The 24,941-nt window shown below is 42.7% G+C and overlaps 1 protein-coding gene across 2 annotated transcripts in view; it reads left to right on the forward strand.

Moving 5' to 3' along the window:
* The first annotated feature begins 10,366 nt into the window (after positions 1–10,366).
* The window catches only part of LOC147453170 (uncharacterized), a 127,071-nt gene continuing 112,496 nt past the window's right edge, over positions 10,367–24,941 (forward strand). The window contains exons 1-3 of one of the 2 annotated variants that reach the window (XM_086518648.1): positions 10,367–11,302; positions 23,876–24,079; positions 24,154–24,237. In XM_086518648.1, coding sequence (XP_086374774.1) covers positions 11,006–11,302; positions 23,876–24,079; positions 24,154–24,237 — 585 coding nt within the window. In that variant the 5' untranslated portion in view covers positions 10,367–11,005. The remainder of the gene's footprint in view (positions 11,303–23,875; positions 24,080–24,153; positions 24,238–24,941) is intronic. The other variant, XM_086518647.1, reaches the window with a different exon arrangement.

Genomic DNA, 24,941 nt, shown 5'->3' on the forward strand with positions numbered 1-24,941 from the left:
GGGTCCAAAAGGAGATGGTCTATCAAAGAGAAATGTGCAATAAACGCTTCTAGACTTACATCAGCAGGGGACCAAGGGGATAGGTGTTTACATCTCAATAGGGGTTCAAAAGGAGGTAGTCTATCAAAGAGCAATGTGTATCTAATGGAGCTTAAAGGACCTTAGGGTTAGCTTCATTAAAGACCTCCAATGGTTAGTGTTAAAAGTCCTTTGACCTTAGGCAAGCTAGGGTTGAGCTTGAGGTGGGAACTCCACCTAAGGTACTTGTCATGCTTGATGATTAAGGTACTTGAGGTACTTGTCATACTTAATGAGGAAGTTGCTCGAGAAGCTTCCTATGCACGGGGGGTAAGATGCTTGAGTCAAAAAGAGACCCTACACACTTAATGAGGAAGTTTCTTGAGAAGCTTTCTATGCATGGGGGGTGAGATGCTTGAGTCAAAAAGAGACCCTACACACTTAATGAGGAAGTTGCTTGAGAAGCTTCCTATGCATGGGGGGTAAGATGCTTGAGTCAAAAAGAGACCCTACACACTTAATGAGGAAGTTGCTTGAGAAGCTTCCTATGCATAAAAGTCCCAAAGTTAGGGGAATCTTTGACCTAACCTTCCACTCACCCAAGGGGCACCCCTTTTCTAAAAGAGCACATGGGACACATGTCAGACTCTCACTAAGCTTAACCACATGGTGTGCTTGAATGCTATTGATTGGGCTAAAGAGGGGTCCAATGAGCTTCTACTTCCATCCAACAAATATCTAGATCTTTTCAAGCTCTCTCTCTCTAAGGGGCTTCCACCATTGAAAAGAGGCAACAAAGTGTCATAAATTTCCAGTGAGCTTACATTACTGTCTCTAGTACATGACAACAAGGGTTGAACAGAATCTTCCACAAACACAACATCCCATGAAACCAAAATACGCTTTGTTTGTGAATGATACAACCCATAAAGTTTGCTTTCAGCACTATAACCAACAAAACACATTTGACAACTTTATCATCCAATTTTTTGCATTGTGTTTGTGGCACCAAAGCATATGCCAAACAACCAAAAACACGCATGTGCTCAATAGAAGGCTTTGTATCATGCCATGCTTCATATGGAGTAATAGACTGCAAAGCTTTCATAGGACACATCTCAAGTACATAAGTGGCACACATGATGGCTTCAAGCCAAAACGAATGCGGCAAGGCTTGACTTTTGACCATATATCATGCCATTTTCGTAAGTGACATGTCTTTCCTCTCAGCAACACCATTTTGTTGAGGCGTATAAGGCACATTGGTGTTTTATCCCACGACTAGCCAAAATGCATTAAATTCATGAGACATATACTCCCCCCCTCGATCGGAACGGAGGGTGCCCATAGTACATTTCGAGACATTTTCATTCATAGCCAGAAATTGTTTGAAGAACATAAATACTTCGGACTTCACTTTAAGCCAAAATACCCATGCATGCCTTGAGTAATCATCAATGAAAGTCATGAAGTAAAGGTAATTGCCCAAGGACGGAGTTTGCATGGGCCCACAAACATCACTATGCACAAGCTGCATGTAGCCCTAACTGAACCATCCTTTGGATACTTAATACAGCCTTCACAAACGTGTTTGAGAGGTGCTTCAAGAGGCGGCAAAGAAGCAACCATATTCGATTTCTGCAAACGCAGCAAACTGACAAAATTCACATGACCAAAATGTGCATGCAAAGAATTTGTATCTGAAATAGCCTTTGAATCCAAAGTTGCATTTGCAAAATTCTGCCCACACTTGTCATACAAAGTGAACTTATACAGCCCACGGCATAAAATGCCAAATGCAACAATTTCATCACCGAAATTGAGATCATGTACTGTACAATTGTCATCCACAAATTTGACTACAAGACCAAGTCTAACAAGTGCAGATACAGACCAAAAATTCTTCTTGATCTAGGTACATAAAGTGCATCAACAAGTGTGAAAGAACTGCCATTTGCAGCAGTAAGCACAATCTTTTCAACTCCTTGAACCGGATAAGAGGCATTGTTGGCACAAGTAATTGAATTCCTGGGAGGGATAGACTCAAGAGAGGTGAACAAATCACAATGTGAGGTAATGTGCTTTGTAGCACCACTATCAAAATACCACACATGTGAATCTACAGCAACTGACATGCATGCATCATGGATAACAAGATCATAAGTACACTCTGCACTAAAAGCCCATTCTGCATCAACATTAGCATCATAGTCTCTTTTCACCGAAGACTCAACAAGTTGTATTTGTAGTGGAACCAACATTAGTAGTGGAAACAACCTCTTTCTTCTTAGCCTCTTTGGCCTTCAACTTAGGACACTGCTTGATCAAATGATCATTAGCTTTATAATAATGGCAATGCATCTTCTTTTTGCCCGTTTCACTAGAATTCCTAGACAAATTCCTGACAGCAAAAGCATTAGGAACAAGTGATTTACCACTCGTAGAAGAACCATGAGAAGTGGCTACATTGCTGTTACCATCTTTTCTTTGAGCCACAATAGAGGCATGCTCAACTGCATATTGTCTAGTCCTGTTTTTCTGGAAAAAGACTCTTGCAATAGCAATGTGCATAATGCATCAAACTTGACAACTTGTGGATTTCCTTGGGCCATGAGTCTCCAAGTACTATGCAAAAGTCTAGTAAGAGTCTGGCAAGGCATCAAGAACAGTTTGCACAAGCGAATTGTCTGAAATGACTTCACCTGCAAAAATAAGTTGCTCCTTGATATCCTTGACACTAGCAAAGAAAGTGTCCATATCATTTTCCTCATGCATAATCTTCAACTCCAACTCTTTACGCAGCAATGCAATTTTTGCCTCATTGCGAGTTGCATAAAGACCAGCCAAAATATCCCAAGCATGTTTTGCAGATTTTTTTGAACGAATGTGAGGAGTAATGGTGCGCTTCACAGACAACACAATCAACGCATGAGCTTGCGCATCCTTTACATCCCAACAAGCTTGTTCTGTCGTAGGCAAAACAACTCTAACAGCAACAATCCTTGCAGCAAGACCTGCAACATCCTCAACATCGACTACATCCTCAGAACTAGGACGTACATCAATGCCCTGCACAATATTCTAGACGCCCTTTGACATAAGAACATGTTGCATCATGTAAGCCCACATAGGGTAGTTGTCCCCATCCAATCTGTCCTCAACAACAAACATCTTGAACACATCTGTGTTGTTGTCATCCATGGAAAATGTCTCCACTTGATGTGAAAACTGCCCGAAATGAGGAGAAAAGAAGCGGGAACAACACGTGCTATGTAGCATAAACCATAGAAGACTGTAAGGCACCTGTTATGCAAAAAACAACATTGACAGCAAAAATTTTGCACAAAATGATGAAATAGCCTGTGCAGTACTGTCTGTAGTGGAAATGGAGGCCGAAATGAGCTTGAATTTTTATCGACCTGCAAATGCTTGCCAAAGCTCACTAAAATCGAAAAAAGTGAGCAGACGTGTGCTGGAGTTACTGGCAACTAAGTCCGGGAGGATGTAACCTGCTCTAATACCAATTGTTGGAATTAGGGTTGTAGGAAAACACACACAATTTGGAGAAGACGAAGGAAGCTCAAGGCACACAACATAGAGTGTATTACTACTTAGTCTACAATAGAAAGATTGATAGCCCTAGTATGATGGACGTATATACAATGCACGAGGAAAAAAACCTCCTCGTGAGAAAAAAAATGCCTCGACGATCCTAATGTGTTCACACACATCACTACCACATGTATATGGTAACATGTTTCCTTTGAGGTTTTTTTGGTACACTGCGAAACAAAATAAATATAATTAAAAAAAAAAGATTTGATGTTTATTTTCTCGTAGCTCAAAACAATGACCAAAATGAGTTGGTTATATGAGAGAGAGGGAGAGGGAACTGGACTTTTATTTAGTTATGTTATAATTTGTTTAGTTTATATTGTGATTTTTCTTTTGGTATCTATACTAATAGATAAAGGGGGAGCGAATTCCCCCCCCCCCCCCCCCCTCCTTGCCACGCGTCAGTCTCTCTTGCTTCCGGCAGGTGTCGCCTGCAATCCGGGAACACAGTGACGCAGAGAGATCGCCTGCAGTCCGGGAACACAGTGACGTGAGAGAGAGAGAGAGAGAGAGAGAGAGAGAGAGAGAGAGAGAGAGAGAGAGAGAGAGAGAGGCGGCTCCGCCATCGGCTGCACTAGTAGTGTTAAAGGAAGACCTTTTTACATTTTAATTTATCTTGTTCGTTTGAGAAAGGCCACTTATTATTGTCATTTAAATAAAATATTATTCACCACCTTTAGCTCTCCTTTCAATTTAGCTTTTTTATTCTAAAGTGAGGCATAATCTCTAAAGGTTCTTAGAATGCGCATTGGAAATTCCAATGAAATGGACAAAAGTAAGTGCATGGCAAAGATAATTCTTCTCTCATGCTTCATTTAGGGACAACATTATATTTGTTAGTGCATCATGAAGTATGCCACACTTCTAGAGCAAAGAGTCCACAATGGAACTTCTTCTTTTCTCTCTCTCTCTCTCTCTCTCTCTCTCTCTCTCTCGTGTGTGTGTGTGTGCGCGCGCGTGCACGTGCGCACGTGTGTTCTCACATGTAATAGCAAGATGCACTCCTTTGAGAAAAAACCATTTAATTGGGCTTAGTTTTTGAGGTCAAACTGATGAACATGGATCTATGCCAAATCCCAAGGTCTTTACTTGGATTTAAAACTAAAATGCCCAAATTTTGAGCTTGACAATTAATGAATTACCAGTGGTTGATGGAAATATCTCGTCAGCTCTTCCCACTCCAACGCCTCTGAAGCTTTGAAAAATAAATAAAATTCAATGAATTACAACCGATATTATTATTATTTTTAACCTTCGACGGGGAAATTACACCACAAACCGGGATATAACTTATGTGATGTGAACATTGGCAAGATGCATAAAAACAAAAGTAAAGTGCGTGCCACTTTTTTTGAGGGTTGACAGGTTGTAATATCCATACATCAATCAAACAACAAACTATACAATACAAGAAAAGGACAAGTCATCTAAGGAATTGTGTGTGAATCAAAGATTTGAAACCACTTCCTACATTACCTACGAGATTGAGCACACGCACATGAAGACTTTTTAGGTTTGTGTGAGTCTCAAAAGTAGTGTCACTCAGCATTTAGTAGTTTATCATAAGGCCTAAATTATACATGGATGCATATGGAAAAGCCTCAAGACAAGAGGAATGATGGAAAGTTCTTTGGACCTTGGAAGTAGTGTAAAGATGCACTAGGGGTTTGGGCTAATAATGGCCACGAAGGGCAAAATGAAAGGCAAAGCATACGTGGAAGAAAGGCCATGGAAACTATGTGTATAAGGAGGTGTAGTTGAGAGACACAAAGAGAAGAAGAAGAGAAAATAACACTTTAATAACATGAGGACAATCCTTGGGGGAACGGTGTGAGTGTGTCTGAGACAGATGTGTGCGTGTCTGCGTGAGAATGAGAGAGAGAGAGAGAAAGAAGAAAGATATATTAAAATTTACGAAAGTTTATTGTGGCGTATGAGACGAATAGTAAATTATATCCATCTTTGATATCATCTATCAAACATCAGTGAAAATCGCCTCTAAAGCTACAGGCTAAAAATCGCTCGGATCTTGCCGCCACAGGTTGACTTTGTTCTACACCGTTTCTTCACCTTGAGATTCGTGCGCTTCACCCTCTACAACTGATCCCACCGCCTTGGGGCATTTAATACCCCGTATCAAAGAGTGATGAGACTGGTAAACCTACTTGATAGGTTACATATGTAAGAGTGACCAGTGCCAACCACTCCAAGGCTAAAGAACAACCTTGTTGGATTGAGCATGCTCACACACATGGTGAATTCCTTGTTGGCTCTGAGGCATTGATAAATGTAGTAGGTAATTGTTAAATTGCATTGTATTGCACTTCTATCCACAACTAAAGGCACTTGTCAAAAAGGAGGTGTTGCTTTTGAAGCCCCTACATTTAATGGCGAACATGTAGACAACCTTTGCTATGCTAGAAGTTTCTTATGTGGTCATCCATTGAATGTGATATCATGATTAGTACCTAGACATTTGAACACACAACAATGGAATGAGAATGCTTTCATTGATGACGCTCAACCATCTTGCATGAAGGAGCAAGAGGGAGCTCAACTTACATGTGTGTGTGTGTGTGTGTGTGTGTGTGAGAGAGAGAGAGAGAGAGAGAGAGAGCGCTTGGGAGCGCTCACGCTGATGCTCAGAAAGATCCAATCTCTATGCACATCCACCAAGCTCAAAGAACTTTGGAAACCCTCAAAATGATAAGATCGCCTTCTTTTGTAACAATGAAGCTAATAATTTGAAGGTTCATACTTAACTAATCAAAACCTATGAAAATTGACGAGGTTCTTACAATGTGAAGATTCACGTCGGCGTATTAAGAACAAGGTGGTATATGTAGGATATCATAAGCCTATTCGCAAAATAGTTGTGTGCGTGCGTATATATGTGTTCCTATTTATTATTGCTCATTAATTGTGTGTGTGGTGGACTTTCACAATTGAAAGCTTCTTTATTTTGCTATAGCTTGTGATCGGTATTGAAAATGGACAATTCGATGGAAATTATCTTCCATGAGCACTTTTAAATAGATTAACTGTGGTGGTCCATGCAAACAAACCTAAAGCCAAAAGCAGAGGAGCTTATCATTTTCCACAAAGATAAAAGGTCAAAGTTTTGAGCTTGGATTATCAAAATAATGTATGAACTTTCTCCACACACCACTTAGGCCTCTTCAGATGTCCAAAAATGTTTCACATTCCGTTATTTTTTTGTTTCATAATCATCCCATTGGAACAAGAAATGAATGTTTTTCATGTTTTCAAAAGTACAAAATTTATCAATAGCAAAAAAAAATCCTTTTGGTGAAACTTTAAAACATTTCAATATCACCATATGGTGAGTTGGACTAAAGTAACAATGTTAACGGAGACATTTGCATATCAAAACCAAAAGTTGAAAATAAAATTCTTTAGGTACTTGGATGAAAGGACAATTTACAATTAAAAAAGTACACTACAACCAAAAAGTTAAAAAGGAAGTCATATGGTCTTTAAATCAAGGGACCGGTCATTTACAATAAAATAACAAGGTGAGGATTCACGATGGCTTGTTGAAGATAAGGGGGGAGGAAAGATTTATCGAAAGTAGGTCTTTATCAGTGTTGCAGTTGTATTGGTTTAATATAAAATTGTATTGTCAATATATACACACAATTATAAACTGGCGGTTTCAAAACGACTTATTGATCGATTTGACCCCACCATTGTCTTCAATGACAGATTATGCTATAAACGCCCTACATAATGTCTTGTTATTTGAGGACTTCTTGTTTAATGTCTTCATAAAAAAAAGGTAGGTTTAATACACATAAGTACATAAATATATGTGTGTGTGTATATGTATGTATCTATAGACTTTACTAGAATTATGTAAGGTGAAGCTTCACTTTAGCATTCTAAAAGAATAGAATCCAACAGAAGTCAAGCCATGTGAGGATGCGAAATGAAAGGTGAAATAAAAAGATCCATTTAATATTATAAAATTTAAATAACATTTAAGGTACGTTTTAATCAGGCCATTCTTTTATTTTCTTCTAGTCAGTACTGCTACTCGCAAATGGCTTATAATCATGAAGGGGCCCCAATAATAACATAAATGGTGCACATTGCACATCAGTATTTTGAAACAAAATAAAACAAAAAGGAAGTAAAATAAAAAGACACATTAAAAATCAAAACAAAAGAATATTTTAATGCTTTCAAATAAGCATAGAAAATAATTAAACAATTTAGTGAAGTGAATTTTTTTGAAATCCTCAAATGAGAGAATCGTTTATCAATACCTCAATGTTTGAGAAAGATGTGTCTGAGCTTAGGCTTAAACCGGTTGAAAATCGAGATTAGCCGGTTGCAAAGGATGGTAAAGAAGGAAAAACCCGATAAAATATACTAAAAAATAGTTTGAATATTTTATAAATTTTAAAATTTTTACTAGTATTTTCAGTTTGTATTTGTATAAAGAGGAAACTTGCTACTTAGACAAAAAGACTCTCGAAGAGTGCATTATAAGATCAAACTCCTATGGATATTTTGTTTAATGTTTTGATCTCTAAAGTCATTTTCAAGCACGAAGACAAAGTAAATGGTGCCTTGGAGGATAGCTTTCTATTCCAAAGTTTTAGCTTTCTATTCACAAGACTTTTGAATCACTTAGTGACACTTGTCTCTAAGAAGGTGTAAGGAAACAATTGAAGGGACAACAAAGCTATTTTACAAAGACCCTTGCCAAAGAATAGCTTTCTATTCCAAAGTTTTAGCTTTCTATTCACAAGACTTTTGAATCACTTAGTGACACTTGTCTCTAAGAAGGTGTAAGGAAACAATTGAAGGGACAACAAAGCTATTTTACAAAGACCCTTGCAACAACCTTGCACAATGAACCCTATGGCCTTCCACATGCCAAAAAAGGAAGTGTGAGCCTTGAATGAAGGACCAAGTTACAATGTAAAAGCATCCTAAAGCAAATTCAAGAAGTGTAGCATAGCTGGTGAAGCCTTCATGATGTAACCCCAAGGTTGAGGGTTGGAAGCTCACATGCTACATTATCTTAAGAAGGTGTATCCTCCTCCCCGTTGGGGATTTTTTTCCCACGGTGTGGTCCTTGGGACATTGTGTGTATAACAAGTGTAGTTGTAAATACAAAGATGTATAAAGTTCTCCCTATTACCTTTCCTATGCTCATGGCAAAGGAAAAAAGCAATTTTTTTTTTGCAAAACTTACAATGGTGAGTAGATTATATTATGATAACCAATACATTACAGATTTTAGCCATGACATCTTCCAGGGATCCTAGATACATCAGTTGATAGAGGAGCCACCCCACGACAATGCCCGAGCCGATACCTTTACCCATGTGAGTCCTTCCTTGCGGCGCTCATAGCCCTGTTCCATTTATCCGAGTTTATTTGTTTCCTAATGCTGAGATTCACTCCCCTGCTTTCGTGGATTATCTCAACGAACTTAGCGGTTTCCATTGTGTTCCCAAAGATCCGAGAGTTCCTTGCCTTCCAAATATGTTTGAAATAACAAAATCTCACGATTTGCGTTGTAATGAGCATTACTTCGCTCTTGAACACCTTTCCTCCCATAAATAGATCATTCTTGAAGAATCCTATTTTCCAAGTCTTTTGGACCCATTTGCAGAGAGTGATAATGGAAGTGGGATGTATATTCATTTAAGTACAACTGGTAATGAGTAAAACATCATGAGCCAAAAGTTGCTCTAAGCTTAATGACAAAAGAGTACAAGAGCACAATGAGCTCCATGAATGACATTAGACTCAGTGATACAATAGTTCCCGTCAAATAAGTAATTGGCCCTATTTATAGCTACCGGAATGGGTCTCTGACTATCTGTCCGATGTGCAATTATCCTAATAATTGGGCTATGTATTTACCAGTTCCATTGCTAGTTTGACTTCCCGATTGGAGGTTATTCCCACTGTCCACAAATGAAGTGTCTCCCCATTCATTCTGTTAATTCCTCAGCATTAACAACATTCAATGGCTATTTCCATTGATGTGTATAGACATGCCTATTGGGCCATATCCCATAGTCAGCTCAACTCACAAATTTATGTGTTTTTTTTGGGGGGGGGGGTTGTTTATACCCCTGTTTGTGTGGCAGAGACCCTAAAATAGTTGCAAAGACCTCCTTTCTGGGCTAAATTTTTACAAGGATCCTCTATGTCTCTTACCCTCTCTCTTGAAAGCTACACAAACAATAAGAAAGACATGCTTAGGCTCTACTCAAATCTCTTTAAGAGTTCCAACATCCCCTCTCTTCTTTGCGTACATTTACATACCACCTTATGCATAATGGTACAAAGAGTTTGGGGCCTTTGTGCACGGATTACTTTCTCTACCATAGCCACTTACACACCACTATGTTTACTGCAAATCTCCCACGTGGCGAGGCTATCGATCTATGAAATTGAGATGGAGAAATGTAATAGCAAATGAGTAGCTCCAAGAGGGGTTGATTGGGCACAATGCATACACAATAATTTGTGTGGATAAAGAAAGGTCTTCAATTGGAAGAAGGCCGACGCTTATCAGTGTGGTAAGAGGCATTTGCCATAACCTAATGGGAGTTTTGCCCGAGCATAATTACTGAGCCCATCCGCCATCCAAACTGCAGCGTGCATACAAGGCTCAAGAGGCTATTTGCAAGCTTGTAAATTCTAAATCCTCCAGCGGCGTCCAGCCCCATGTGAAACTTCCCAAATTTGTGTGTGCGCATATTTCCACGTTTTACTACGGCATTTCTATCACAAACAAACTAATTTGAGGCCAGCAAAATTTGGATTACACCGGTAAGAGCAGAAAACCGAAATGAAGTAGAGGGCTCTCGATTCTCACTCTCTCTCTCGTTATACACGTACACGCTCCCAGGAACAAGAAGAAAGGGGAGAAAAGGCCAGCAACAAACAGAAAGCTCTCCATATCTAGGTCATCTTGTCGAGTTGTTATCATCACTGCCTTCTCTTTCTCTTTGCTAACAAGCTCAGAGCTTGCAAGCGCTCTCCATCGCATCCTTCATTCGTGGCTTTTCCCCTACTTCTCGGGTTGATCGTCCAAGAAAGAACCCACTTTACTAGTGGAACGAAATTAGGACGCAAATTTAGTAAATTTGGCGACCTCGTTGCGATGGCACCATTCTTTTAAAAATTGAAGCCTCGCATGGCTTTCACAGCAAATGCCCACAGTTGTTTGCTGTGCAAGCTGTGCGCGTTTTGGCTTGATTGGAAGAATTCCGTCATACCTGCAGGATTTTGGCCCAAATTGGGAGCCAGCCGTGGTGTTGGGCTCCTCTACCAGTGCAGCAGGAATCCATTTGGACAGGTTTCTTGAGCCTTTACATACATGGGTGAAAGGCAGGAAGAGTTGGATTCGCCAGGATGGAAGTCTTCTTTTACACAAACTACAGAAGAAGTAGCCCGGGCTGTTGTAGCGGCTGCTGCAGCTGTCCGCCCCCGACCCTCAATTGTCTTTACTTCAAACAACAACAGTGGCAATAAAGCCTTCGAGAGGTTTCAAAGGCAATGCTCACGGATATGGAGAAGAGGGTTTGCAGGAGAAAGCCACAAGCAGTCCTTTTTCAATCCTGAGCATCTGACTAGCCAGAAAAGGCAGTGGGCTCAGCTCCAAGTCCAGATGCTGGTACCTTCCTCTAAGAATTATGGCATTATCTTTCATCATTATTATTGTGTTTTAGCAGAGATGCTAGTTGTTGGTGGTTTGTGTCAGCAACAGACTTCTAGGTTGTTTAAGTCCACTAACATTCTTCAAAAGACAGATAGGTAATGAGTTTTAGATGTTTTTTTAATAAATAGATAATTTTACATGTTGTAGCAGCAATTGCTGAGCAACTGCAACCTACTTTGGAGAAGAATAAGAATGCATTGCTATAAACTAGCGGTTAACCACAAACATACATATCTTTGTGGTACAATATCAAGCGTATATGCCCTTGTGGCTCTGTTGTATCAGTTTCTACAGTTATTTTCCTGGAGACCTACTTTTTATAGAGCTTTCAGCTTGGTACTTTTCCTTAGAATGGGCATGTTTGGGCGTTCTGAGGGATTTCTAAAGTAATATAAGTAAGCTCCTTTATGGTGCACGCCTGCGTGCACACACACACTCTGTGTGTGTGTGTGTGTGTGTGAGAGAGAGAGAGAGAGAGAGAGAGAGAGAGAGAGAGAGAGAGAGAGAGAGAGAGAGAGAGAGAGAGGCCATCCCCCTGTCTCCACGCCCACCTGTCACTCGCGTCCATCCACGGCCTACTCCACTTGTTATGTTGTTGCAGGCCAAACTGCCTAGAAGCTGCCTGAAGCTGCTCGAAGCTGATGGAGTTGCTGAAATTTATCAAAATAGGCAGCGTAAGATGCAACAAAGACACGGACTGACCTCCAATATGGTGGACACCTCGACTTTAATCTGGCTCGACCATGATAAGATCCCCTGACACTAGAGAACACCTGCAATGCCACATACATATACAAGGCATTCGTGGAGAAGAGAGATCACTGAGGTTGAAAGAGATCTGGCTCGACCGCGATAAGATCCTCTGACACTAGAGAACACCTGCAATGCCACATACATATACAAGGCATTTGTGGAGAAGAGATCACGGAGGTAGAAATAGATCTGAGAATGAAAGCGAGAGAGATCTGGGAAAGGCTCTCCATAGTCCATAATACAAAGTTGCACATACAAGTGACCAAAGGTAGTCCGCATAGATGTGACATGCCCACGATGAATATAGACCCCTGGTACACACAATTGCTATTGCTATTGTTACTGCCATTTGCTCGTTCGAGACCTCTGACTCAGCCTCAACATCGGCAACAACCTCAAGATGAACTGGGAATGAGGCAAACTGCACCTCCTCCTAGCATTAAGGTGGATCTATAGGGTAGGTTTCCTGGTAGGGAGCCCTCTAGAGGCAACGGAGATTTTTGCTCTCTAGGCTTGCACTTGTGGTACTCTACCTCTGCAATTGTTTGCCCATGTGTGGGCTGCCTTGAGGAAAGAATGTGGGAATGCCAACTGGATGGTGTTGCTGATCAGGTGCTGCTCCATAACCTATATCGGAGGGAGGTCGCAAGCTGTCATAAACGTTGGGATGGGTTGCTTCTCAAAAACGCTAGGGGCTATGTTACATGACACATCCAACCCTTTGTGTCCGTGGACAAGCTACAACATGATCAGGGTTCAGTCAGTCCAGTCAGTCTAGATTAGAAGTGATCTTGCACTTTTGTGAGTCTATTCGTAGACCGTGCATGCCCAGTCACTTAGTGTAGATGCATATCCTCTGGTTGCACACAACATGATCCTCGGTATTCCCATCAGAATCCATCAGAATCAGATAGGGGAATTTTCCAGTGCATTTAGCCTATTTTCCCTATTATTGACATTTTTCACTTATTAATTTAAGTGACTTTCCAACAAAAGTAGGTAGGGCAATTTTGCTAAGTTTGTATATAAGCAAACTAGAGCTAGCACTATTTGGCAGAAGAGGCAGCAGGAGCTCCCCGCTCAACAGGCACCTTCTCAGCAAGAACCATCAAGAACCGCTTAGCACCCCTTGGTGTTTTTGGTCATACCTCATCGCCCACACTCAGCCTTGGCGTTTTGATCATCAAACACCTCTCCCTGACCCTGGCGTTTTCAGCTTGATCATCGCCAACACCCCCACAGTCTCAGCGTTTTCACTAACGCTACCCAGATAGCTAGCGTTTTCTATTTTCAGCCCATTTAGCAGTAGATAGTCAGCGTTTTCAGCAGTTAAGGACATCGGTCAATTCAGCCCTAGCCAATTGCAGAAGATCCCCATTTTCAGCCCTAAAAAATGCAGCCAAAACAGAGTTTTTAGCCACCCGAATCAGTCCCAGATTTTCAGCCATAGCGTTTTTATGGACAGCAGATAGAAGACCGCAGATTTCAGCCTTTGAGTCGTCGTCGTCGTCCCCGTCGTCGTCACCGGCATAGCCTAGACTTGCATCAGTCTCATGCATACCATTTGTACCAGATTGTGCAATCATAAGTAGACCACTCTCGCCGACGAGAGTGGGGCCTTCGGAGGAGGGTTTTATAACGTCTCTGGTGTCGTATCTCTCTTCTCTCTCTATCTCTCAGTCTCATACACTTGCACGCACAGTGTCCATTCACTTTGTTTGTGATCATAGCATTCTCTCATTAAGAACGGAAGGCTCTACCTTCCATAAGAACAAAAGGAACCTTGAGCACAGTTCGGAGCACTCATCTTGAGCAAAGCGCAAACATTCATTCTGCTGCACCTAACAGGCTACCCTCTCTATAGGTTGCCCACTCCCTCGAGCTAGGGCTGTCCCAAGAGGGACGCCATGCAGGCCCAACATTCAATACCAACGCAGTAAAGAGAATGTTGTAGCTGATGCTTGGAGAAGAAGACCCAGTTTCTGATGCAAGCTAGCCCTCGCTGCAAGAATGATTCAATTTTTAAGAATTTAACACTGCGAAGGCATACCGGTTATGTCCCATCATAGGAGAGGGGACCTAGTCTATGACACCATGTAGTGCGAACCCGGCCAGTGTGGCCGATCACCTATAAAAGGAGGCCAAGGCCTCATTTGTAAGGTACTCATGATCCTCCGGTTGGACCTCAGAGTACAACCGCTCTACAAACTGTCTCGGATTTTGTTTTGGAATCCCACAAGCACACGTTGAAGCCTCCCAGTGCCCGCAAAACACAAACATAGTAGCAAACTGTGCAAAACTCATGTACAGATCATCACCGGTTGCTTTTGGCACGGAAAGCAATCTCCAATTGCGTTTTGTCGAACCGTCTTGGCTCTTCTAGTTGATTTTATAGGCTCTAGGCAGCCGGCTGAAATAGCAAGATCTCATTTGTTTTTCTCTAGGAATATAGGGTAATGGGGGCACCTAGAGAGGGAAAGAGGGGGCAATGTGTAACGGGCTGGGCACCGCATGCCAACTGAAAGAACAGACTGAGACAGACGTTTAGCACTTCAAACAATTGAACAGAAAATGGACACGAGACACGGATTGACGGAGCTCCACTCAGCTCAGTCTCTCCCACGGGGTAGAATGCTAGAGAGAGAACCTACAACACATATTTAAAGGCCCTTGGCCAAAATCAAAAGCAGTAGGTCTAAAATCATTTGGTCTAAAAAGCTAGCGCCCCATTGGCTTGTTTGTACAGCACTGCCATGTCATCAAGCTTTTGCAATTTACGGGCCATCCGTACCAGCTGCCACCTCATCATGTTGGCTACGCAATTTTGTGTTTTGTGTCTGCTTTTAGTAACTTGGGCCCCTTAATCCATGGTGTGTGCTCACTAAACTAGAAAGAGATGGTCATTGACACAAAGGCATGATCTACTGCCACACCAACAGGTCTAGGTCCAACTTTGAGATCCTGGATATTAGAGACAAAGCTTGGCTGTGCCATGACATAATCCATTGTGCTGGCTCCATGTCTGTGTGGAAAGCATGTAAAACCTCCCGCAGGCAGGAAAACTCTGTAGGCCATTCAAAATGGCCAATCCATGTGCAGGCCGTCTATCAAGTGCCGTCCATACTCAGTATGCTCCACATCTTGTGATATTCTAGATAGGCCCATCTCTGCAACATCCAACTCCCTCAGCATCTAATCTGAAGTATCATAAAATACTGTCTGGTGATGGGCAGTCCTAGCATTGAAGTCCCCCAGGATGATAATGTCACCATCCCTAGAGAACTCCCATATCTCATTGTAACAAACTTGGACACTCCAAGTCAAGAATCAACCGCGACAGCACCAAATAACCACTTCAAAACAGATCACAATAGATTTGCACTGGCCCGGCAGAGTTCCGTGCCTAGAGATATTGGCCCCAAAGACTGGCGCCCCTTTCGGTATTTCTTTTTGTATTAGTCAATCATCAAAGTACAAGAGAGCGGTTAGGGTTTCACTCTCAGACTCTGCGTCCAGATGCTCTGAGAAGTGAGGCCCTCACCACTAATTTAAAGGTTACAAGGGATGCCCAAAAGCAGAGCCCCAAAAGCTTTTAAAATCAAAAGCATCAGTTCTCTCTCTCTCTCTTAGAGAGTCTTTTCTCTTTTTTTATAAAAAAAAGCAAAAGCAAAATTCGCGTCGCTCATCATTTTCCAAAAAAAAATAAAAATAATTAAAAAAAAAATAAAAAAATCCGCCTCCGCGATTTCCGGAAATTAGGGTTTTTGGCAAAAATTAGGGTTTGCAGGAATTTTAGGGTTTCTGGCAGAAATTAGGGTTTCTGCTGTCCGCCACGTCATCACTTTGTGACATACCCCCCTCTTGAAAGCATTGTAATCGACCGCGATTACGCCTGCAAAACCGACAAAAGCCATAAACCTTCTTAGCAGACACTGATTGTTAGTACCTACGTACTAGGAACACACATCTAGCACATGTACAAAATCGACAGTCACATCACAGGACATCACCAGACATCACAGGACATCACATGACATTCAACATTCATTCGGATCTTAGACCATGATTTATCGGCAATGTAGCTAGCAATCACATCTAGGTCCAATCGGGACCTCATCGATGTCCGATTGACTAACCCCTATTGCAACCATGTCTATTCGAGATCAATCAGACCAAAATGCTGCAGTCATTTCGTCTATCAGTTCCTGCACTCACAAGAAGTCAAGAACAAATCAGTATCATAATCAGGAATTCCATTTCATAAAGTCATCCAGCAGAATACTGTCAGCTCTCAGTATCCCTGAAGCTCAAAGAGACATCAGTGACTTTAGTATCAAAATCGAGGCATCTGTTGACAAAGGAGTGGAGTGACTCCCCTCTTGTGCATCCCACTGCACCAGATCTTCGGCCAAGCTGAGTTTCTGGGTTCCGTTTGGAGTAGACTATGCTAAACCAAAACATCGAGGTAAAGTTTCACAATCCGAGGAGTATCTGCTAGGTCCTCCTCCTCCATCCACTTCGCATCAAATGCAGGAAAGTTCTTGAACTAAACCAAGAACCGCCTTTGGACTTTGCCTTTCTTCGTATCGTTATGTGCCAAAATCTGTTCAGGAACAAGGATCTCCTCGTTTTCTTCCACTTCGGGTTGCTCATCAGGCTCCGCATCATCAGGCACATCACCCTTAACAGGGTTCAAGAGACTCACATGCAATGCATTATGAATCCTCCAAGTATCTGGCAGTTTAATTCGGAAGGAGACATCATTTATCTTGTCAGTAATCTGGAAAGGTCCGTAGTATCACATACTAAGCTTTGGAAAAAGCCTCTCCTTTCCCTGTTTCTTTCTTAGGCGTGCCTTCTCAAAAGTAAGAGCACCCAATCATCCTCCTTCAGTTTCCAGTCGCGACGATGGCGATCCGCTGCCTTTTTCTGTCGTTCTTGAGACTCCTGCAAAGTCTCGCGAACCTTGGCAAAAGCCGTATCCAAATCTCGCGAATATTCATCCGCTTCAAATTTCTAATCTTTCGTGCTCAGGAAGGATGGAATCTTCGCAACACTTTCAACAATCTGACATGGCGTCTTCCCCGTCGAAGAGTGTATCGTGTTATTGTAGGCAAATTCCACCAAAGGTAAGTTCTTTTCCCATTGAGTCTTCTGATCCGAGATATAAGACTTCAATAAATCTAAAATCACTGAATTGGCAATCTCAAATTGCCCGTCAGTCTGCAAGTGGAACGATGACGAGAACTGCAACTGCGTGCCAATGTTCTCCCAAATTGCTTTCCAAAACAAACTCATAAATCTGGGGTCTCTGTCGGAGACAATCGTCTCATACGTGCCATGTAATCAGAAAATCATCATGATCATTCTGTATTCTCGGGAGATAAAAAAAAAATGAAATCCATTTCAATATTTTCCCAGGGGCGGGTGGGTATGGGTAAAGGCTGTAACAATCCCTGTGCCTTATGCCTGTCAAACTTGACCTTCTGGCATACCAAGCAACTGCGCACAAACTCTTCCACATCCTTCTTCAGTCTCTGCCAAAAGAAATCTCTCTCTACCCCTTTCATGGTGGTAGCAATGCCGCAGTGACCCGTAAAAGGTGGACAGTGGCAATCAGTCATAACCTTTTCCCTCAACGGCTGTGTAACGCACAACATAGTCTTTTTCATCAAGTAGCCTTCCCGAAGGAAGTATCCAGCTACTGTCTCCCCATCCCGTATCCGTGTGAAAATATTTGCAAAATCTGTATCTGTGGCATACTGATCGACCATATCCTCGAAGCTCCTATGATGTATCGCGGAAATAGCCAGAACCAACGGTTTCCGAGACAAAGCATCTGCCACCACATTCTTCTGTCCCTGCACATGGACAATCTGGAAGTGGAACTCTGACAAGATGTTCACCCACCGCATGTGCTTTTCCGAAAGCTGCTTCTATGACAAGAAGTAGCGCAAACTCTGATGGTCTGTAAAGACAGTAAAATCCGCTCCGAGTAGGTAATGCCGCCACTGAGTAAGAGCGTGGATAACCGCCAAAAGCTCTTTCCCATAGATTTGTGCTGTCATCTGCGGCCTAGAGAACAAACGGCTCTCGTAAGCTATGACATGGCCTTCTTGCATCAAGACCGTACCCAGACTACGACCACAAGCATCACAATATACTTCAAATGACTTCTGCAATTCCGGCAAAGTCAAAATAGGTCTCGTAGTCAATTTCTCTTTCAATGTCCGAAAGGCAGTCACCTCTGTGGGTCCCCACGAAAAAGGTACTCCTTTCTGTGTCAAGGTATGCAAAGGGGAAGCAACCTCTGCAAACTTTCGTATGAACCGCTTGTAGTACGAACACAGTCCCAAGAAGCTTCTAACTTCATGGACATTCCTCAAATCGGGCCAATCACGGATAGTCTCTATCTTGGCCGGGTCCATTCGCACTCCTGCTGCTGACACAATGTGTCCCAAAAAGTGTATCTCTAGTAGGAAAAATTCACTTTTCTTTGCATTAATCACTAACGTGTGATCTCGTAATGCCTGAAAGACTTGAAGCAGATGATCTCTGTGTTCTGCCTCATTCTTGGAGAAAACAATGATGTCGTCAAAGAAAGTGCCAACAAATAGCCTGTACTCTCGAAAAATCCTGTCCATCATCCGGTTAAATGTCGCAGGAGCATTGGTTAAGCCAAAAGGCATCATCAAAAACTCAAATAACCCAAAAGTCGTCCGAAAAGCTGTCTTGTAGACGTCTCCCGGTGCTATTCTGATATGATGATATCCACTCTTCAAGTCAATCCTGCTAAAGCACGAAGATCCCTGTAACCTGTCGAGTATATCATCGATCCTAGGAATCGGAAATCTGTTCTTGATGGTGATTTCGTTGAGAGTGCTATAATCGATGCACATTCTCCAAGATCCGTCTTTCTTCAAAACCAACAACACTGGAGAGCAATACGGTGAAGTACTAGGCTGGACAAGACCCTTTTCCAAGAGGTCTTTCACTGAGTTCATAATCTTTTCATTCTGTACTCGGCTCACACGATAAGGTGGCCGATTCGGTGGCGTGCTTCCAGATATCAGATCAATGGTATGATCTTCAGGTCCTCTCAAAAGCAATCGGCATGAGCGTGGAGAAAAAAAACCTTGGCGTTCTTTTCTTCAGGTCAAAACATATTCAACTTTTATCCATCGTTCAATTCTCCCAAAAGAATGAGTAAGAAAGCTGAAGTTCTTCAAGTACAATCTCTAAGCCCTTCATTTATCAAAGTCGCTTTCTCGGCCCGGTAGTCAACCACGGCGTAGTTCTTGTGGTACCAAGGGATCCCGAGTAGAACGTCACTCACGTGCCCTGAACACCCCTGTCATTGCAAACGAAGTTTGCCAATGCTCGGTGTAATGGCAACATCCCATCCGGGTACCAGTCGAACTACCTCCGCCTGTGGCATCAGTCTGTCGGGCGTAGTTCCAAATCGAGCCGCCAATTCCAAGTGAAAAGAAGTTGGCCTTGGCTCCTTCAAAAGAGCTTCCTGATCCTTCGCTTTGCCCCGAAAGCGGCAAAGTTTGTACTTTCATTCATTAGATTCGGTGCAGGTCCCACGCCATGTGGTACCAGTTCTGCTTTTCTATCGGCCTTTTCTGCCACATTCCTCAGCTGCTCTCGAACTCTCAGACCTGTCGTCGTCTTTATCATTCTGTTCTTTCTGTGCCTTATCAGGGCACTTTGCGGAAATATGTCCATGTTCCCCGCATCCAAAGCACTTCCCCTCTCTGATGAAGCGAGCTCTCTCCTCAGGAGTAAGCTTGGGTCGTGCATCCTTTTTTTTCTCTGGGTTGCTCTTTTTCATTCTACTTTCATTCCCAAAAGTCTGTTCGGCTCGTTGTGTCATGGCCTCATCTGTGGGGTAGGTCAGACTGCCAGAGTGAATGGCAAAGCCCCGCTTCGCATGACTCATCAACTCCTGAATAGAAGCTGACTTCTGTTCCAAGCAGTGATCTCGGATCTCTGTAGGTAGACCCAAGGTAAACCGCTCAATCTGTTCTCTGAACGAGATCTTCTTGAATGAAGAGGTGGGTAGAAAAGAGCTCCAGAATCTTTCACAATAAGAATTCACTGTATCTCTCTTGGTCATCCGGAGATGGTTCCAAGCAGCTCGTATATCTCGCTCAAACTCTTGAGTCAACCAAGAAGAAATAAAAAGCCTCTTGAATTTCAGCCATGTAACTGGCACAGTCTTGCTTAATAGAAGCGTGGACCACCAAGTACGAGCATTCCCCTTAAAGTAAGAGGCAGCTCTCCGAATCTTGGAGTGCTCTGAATAGCGTCCTCCCACGAAAGCGATGTCAAAGACAGCCTTCGAAGCATCTCAGTCTCCTGAAAAGTATCAAACTTAAGAGCTTGGCCACCTTCCTTAAAACTCTCAAACTTTCTTGCTTTTATCTTCGAGAAAGTCATACTGGTTGGCTTTGTAAAAATTCCTCTTGTTCGCATAAAAGTTTCCGTTGTCAGAGTCTGAACTGTCCGTAGACGAGTCCTCTGTAGAAGTGTCAGTCTCTGGGCGAGATTTAGCCTTCTTTGCCTTTCTCTTGCCCTTTCCAAAGCGTTGCTTCTTGCTTCGCTTTTTACCTTTTCTGTCTTCTTCGCTCGAATCTGAGCTGCTAGAAGAACTGTCAGAAGAAGAAGAAGAAGAAGAACTGGGTAGGTCTTTAAACTTGACGCGCTTCTTCAATTTCTTTGCCTTGTCGAATGTCGACTGACGACCCAAATATCCCGGAAAGTCAGTACCTTTGTTCTGCTTTTTGCCGTGCTTTTTGCCTTTCTTTTGCACGTCGAAAAGCTAAGCAATCCGTGCATCAACCACGTTCTCCAGTTCCTTCTCCGTATATTTCTTGGAGGCAGAAGGTTTCTTGAGAGCGGGTTTCGGGAGTGGTGTTGTGGTTCTCTGCAACTCCATCTGTACCTCTTTCAAAGAGGTCTGGTTCATATATTTTGCATCTTCGGGTCCTTGGCAAAATTGAGCATCATCTTTGTTGCATCGCCAATCAATTGACGACGCTCCATCTCTCTTTGCTCCGCCTGAGTAGGCCGAGGCGGGCCATACTCTCTGTCTGAATCTTCGTTGTGATCCCAGCCCCCATCTCCAGATGCAGAGGGAGTCGACTGATCATTGCCTGAAGCCATAGGTGCCGCGGAAAAAAAATTCGGGGATCGGATTTCCCGTAGAAGAGAAATCGGCCGTGCTCTGATACCACTGTAACAAACTTGGACACTCCAAGTCAAGAATCAACCGCGACAGCACCAAATAACCACTTCAAAACAGATCACAATAGATTTGCACTGGCCCGGCGGAGTTCCGTGCCTAGAGATATTGGCCCCAAAGACTGGCGCCCCTTTCGGTATTTCTTTTTGTATTAATCAATCATCAAAGTACAAGAGAGCGGTTAGGGTTTCACTCTCAGACTCTGCGTCCAGATGCTCTGAGAAGTGAGGCCCTCACCACTAATTTAAAGGTTACAAGGGATGCCCAAAAGCAGAGCCCCAAAAGCTTTTAAAATCAAAAGCATCAGTTCTCTCTCTTCTTAGAGAGTCTTTTCTCTTTTTTTATAAAAAAAAAGCAAAAGCAAAATTCACGTCGCTCATCATTTTCCAAAAAAAAATAAAAATAAAAATAATTTTTTTTTTAATAATCCGCCTCCGCGATTTCCGGAAATTAGGGTTTTTGGCAAAAATTAGGGTTTGCAGGAATTTTAGGGTTTCTGGCAGAAATTAGGGTTTCTGCTGTCCGCCACGTCATCACTTTGTGACACTCATCATCCAAAATAGAAAAGGGGGAATGTCTTTTAGGTGGTGCATATACTGACGTACTCGGAGGAAAGTAGCAAATAGCAATGTAGAGGTATCTGCGTCATAGTTACCCGGAACGGGGAACGGGGAATGGCAACATGCATGAAATGCCATTCACTGTTTAGATACTCACGTTTGAAACACGGAACGGGAATTCGGAACGGGAAATTGGGATGGGAATGAGGACCTTAAAATGGCCATTCCCTGTTACTATGATCTGCATGTGTCTGCCCTCTGTCTTACCCATATGTACCTAGCGTGCTCATCCCTGCGGGCTATATGTATCAATGGCTGCAACTCCTTCCTGAATAAGACTGCCACTCCCCCTGAGCCCCCTCCTCTGTGCTCTGATCGAGTTTCCTGTTTGCAAGCTCTCCCCCATTTGTATCCGCTGACATGTGTCATAGACTGCCCAGGGGCCTGATGTGTCTTAGAATAGAAGATGATGTCCCTCCCAGTGAAACTATCCTCAAAAGCACCCACATCAGGGCGTAGAGATCCATTACAATTCCAAGTAGCAACTTTGAGTGTGGTCCCATAGGTCTCGCGCCGTCATGTGAAGCGCCTCTCCATAATAACCACTCGTTCGTCTCTCGGGCTGTCCTTATCTCAGGCATAACTTCTTGCATATGAGCAAGCTGTGAGAGTGTGAGGTCGCCAATTTCCCTTTCTCTCGGGCTGTCCTTATCTCAGGCATAACTTCTTGCATATGAGCAAGCTGTGAGAGTGTGAGGTCGTCCCCAAGGAATATCCCTATCTTCTTTAGTGTAGGACACTTCTTCAAGAAGTCCTTTGCTTCCATGGAGGGGAAGCGAAGATCAATGCTCTCGCTTGGAAGTCTCCCCATTTCCTTCTCTCTTCTTCCCCACTCTCCATGCCTTTGTGTGAGTGGCCTCACTACCCATCATAATTAGAAGTTCTTTGACTTCCTCCTCCACATCATCACGGTCTCTTAGACCGGTCACTCGTCTAGCATTCCTCCTTTGTTCTTTCTCTAGGGAGTGGGGATGGCTGTTGGTTAGAGAGAGAGAGAGAGAGAGAGAGAGAGAGAGAGAGAGAGAGAGAGAGAGAGAGAGAGAGAGAGAGAGAGAGAGAGAGAGAGAGAGGAGGAGGAGGAGGAGGAGAGAGTTTTAACGTCGTAGGAAACTATCCTAAGAGACCTTAAAGATCTATCTGACGAGAAGAGTTGAACTCAAGACCTATTATTCAAGAGGGAAATAGCATAACCAATCTACCACACTTGCGTGATAAAGAGAGAGAGAGTGCCTCAGTACATGCCCACACACAAGTGGCCTCCCAAACCAAGCTCCCTCCTTGCTTGCAATAACCAAGCACCCTCTTCGATTGCAAGAACCAAGCAACCCCCCCTTACCTGCAATAGAGAGAAGAGGAGTGAGAAAGATCAAGAATCTCCCTTCGGAACCCTTCGGACAGCCTGCTTCCTCTCACAGATGCAGCGAGGGTAAGGATTGGCATGGAAACTTTTCTCCAACTTTGGGAACTACCCCAGCTGCTGTACCCACGGCAAGAGCGAGTATAACCCACGGCAACAGGCAAGTCGATGCAAAAAAGAAAAGAAAACTTTAAATTAAAAAAAATAAAAATAAAAATAAATAAATAAATAATAAAAAATATATATATATGAGAGAGAGAGAGAGAGAGAGAGAGAGAGAGAGAGAGAGAGAGAGAGAGAGAGAGAGAGAGAGAGAGAGAGTCTCCGCTTCTTTATTTTTCTTGCCTTGGTTGTTGTCTGCTGAAGTCTTTTTTTGTGCCTTGTTAATTGGCACTAGTTTCGTATTTTGAAGGTGTATTGGTGCTTTGAGCATGTACGATACAGGTTATTGCTTAACCTTTGAGTTGTCTGCTCAGTGTCAAATTACTATCTTGAATGATTTTATCTTTATAAACAACCATCTAAGAATGCCAGGCTGTATATTGCAGGAGCGTAAGAAATGGATCGAGCCAAGTTGCTTATTTGAACACATGGTTCTGGTTGGTCTTCATCCAAAAGTTGATACTCAAGCGTTAGAAGCTGCACTACTGAAGCGGAGGAACTGGGAAAGAGAGCTTGATGGCCCAGATCGGCTTAGAGATGTTATGAGACAACAGTTTCGGGGATCGTCACCTCCAGTACCAGATCCTCAGGTTTCTTCCTGTTCAGCTCAATTGTTTGGAAAGAATCATTAAACCCCATTTAAGTTGTATGAGTTTTTCTGCAGATTCTCTATGCATTCCCTCCCGGAAAGAAGCTGCCTATGCGACAAAAGGACTTGCTGGCTTTTTGTTACCCAGGGGGAGTTGAGGTTAGTATAGCCTCTACAGTTATTTTCCTGGGGGTCTACTTTTTTATAGAGCTTTCAGCTTGGTACTTGCCCTTAGAATGGGCATGTTTTGGGCGTTCCGAGGGATTTTTAGAGTAATAGAAGTAAGCTCCTTTATGCGCACGCGCGCACACAAACACACACACACACACACACACACACACACACACACACACACACACACACACAAGAATAAGAGGAGGAGAAGAGAAATTTTAACGTCGTGGGAAACTATCCCAAGAGACTTCAAAGATCTATCCGACGAGAGAGAGAGAGAGAGAGAGAGAGAGAGAGAGAGAGAGAGAGAGAGAGGGAGTGAAAATAAAATGTTATATAAACGTCTTCAAAAGGCCGAAATAACCTATGAGACCAAAAAGTTGCAACGCTCTGAATTTGATACAATGTTAGAGTACAAAAATAAAAAGGTACTGAAAAAGAGGTACTGTAGAATCCTAAACTGCTAGATGTGAACTAAACAACTAGCTGGGACTGTGTAGGATATGAGTAAGGGGGTGAAGGTAGTGAGTGAGGGCTAATACAACACAATGTGGGTGTGTGTGTGGGGATATAATGGGTAAGAGCTGATATGAGAGAGAGAGAGAGAGAGAGAGAGAGAGAGAGAGAGAGAGACGTATTCAAGCCTGCTCGTCGCTAACCCTAACCATAGCGCGAGCAAAACTTAACAT

The sequence above is a fragment of the Adiantum capillus-veneris genome, chromosome 8, assembly GCF_014529385.1.
Source record: "Adiantum capillus-veneris isolate H3 chromosome 8, ASM1452938v2, whole genome shotgun sequence".
Lineage (NCBI taxonomy): Eukaryota > Viridiplantae > Streptophyta > Polypodiopsida > Polypodiales > Pteridaceae > Adiantum > Adiantum capillus-veneris.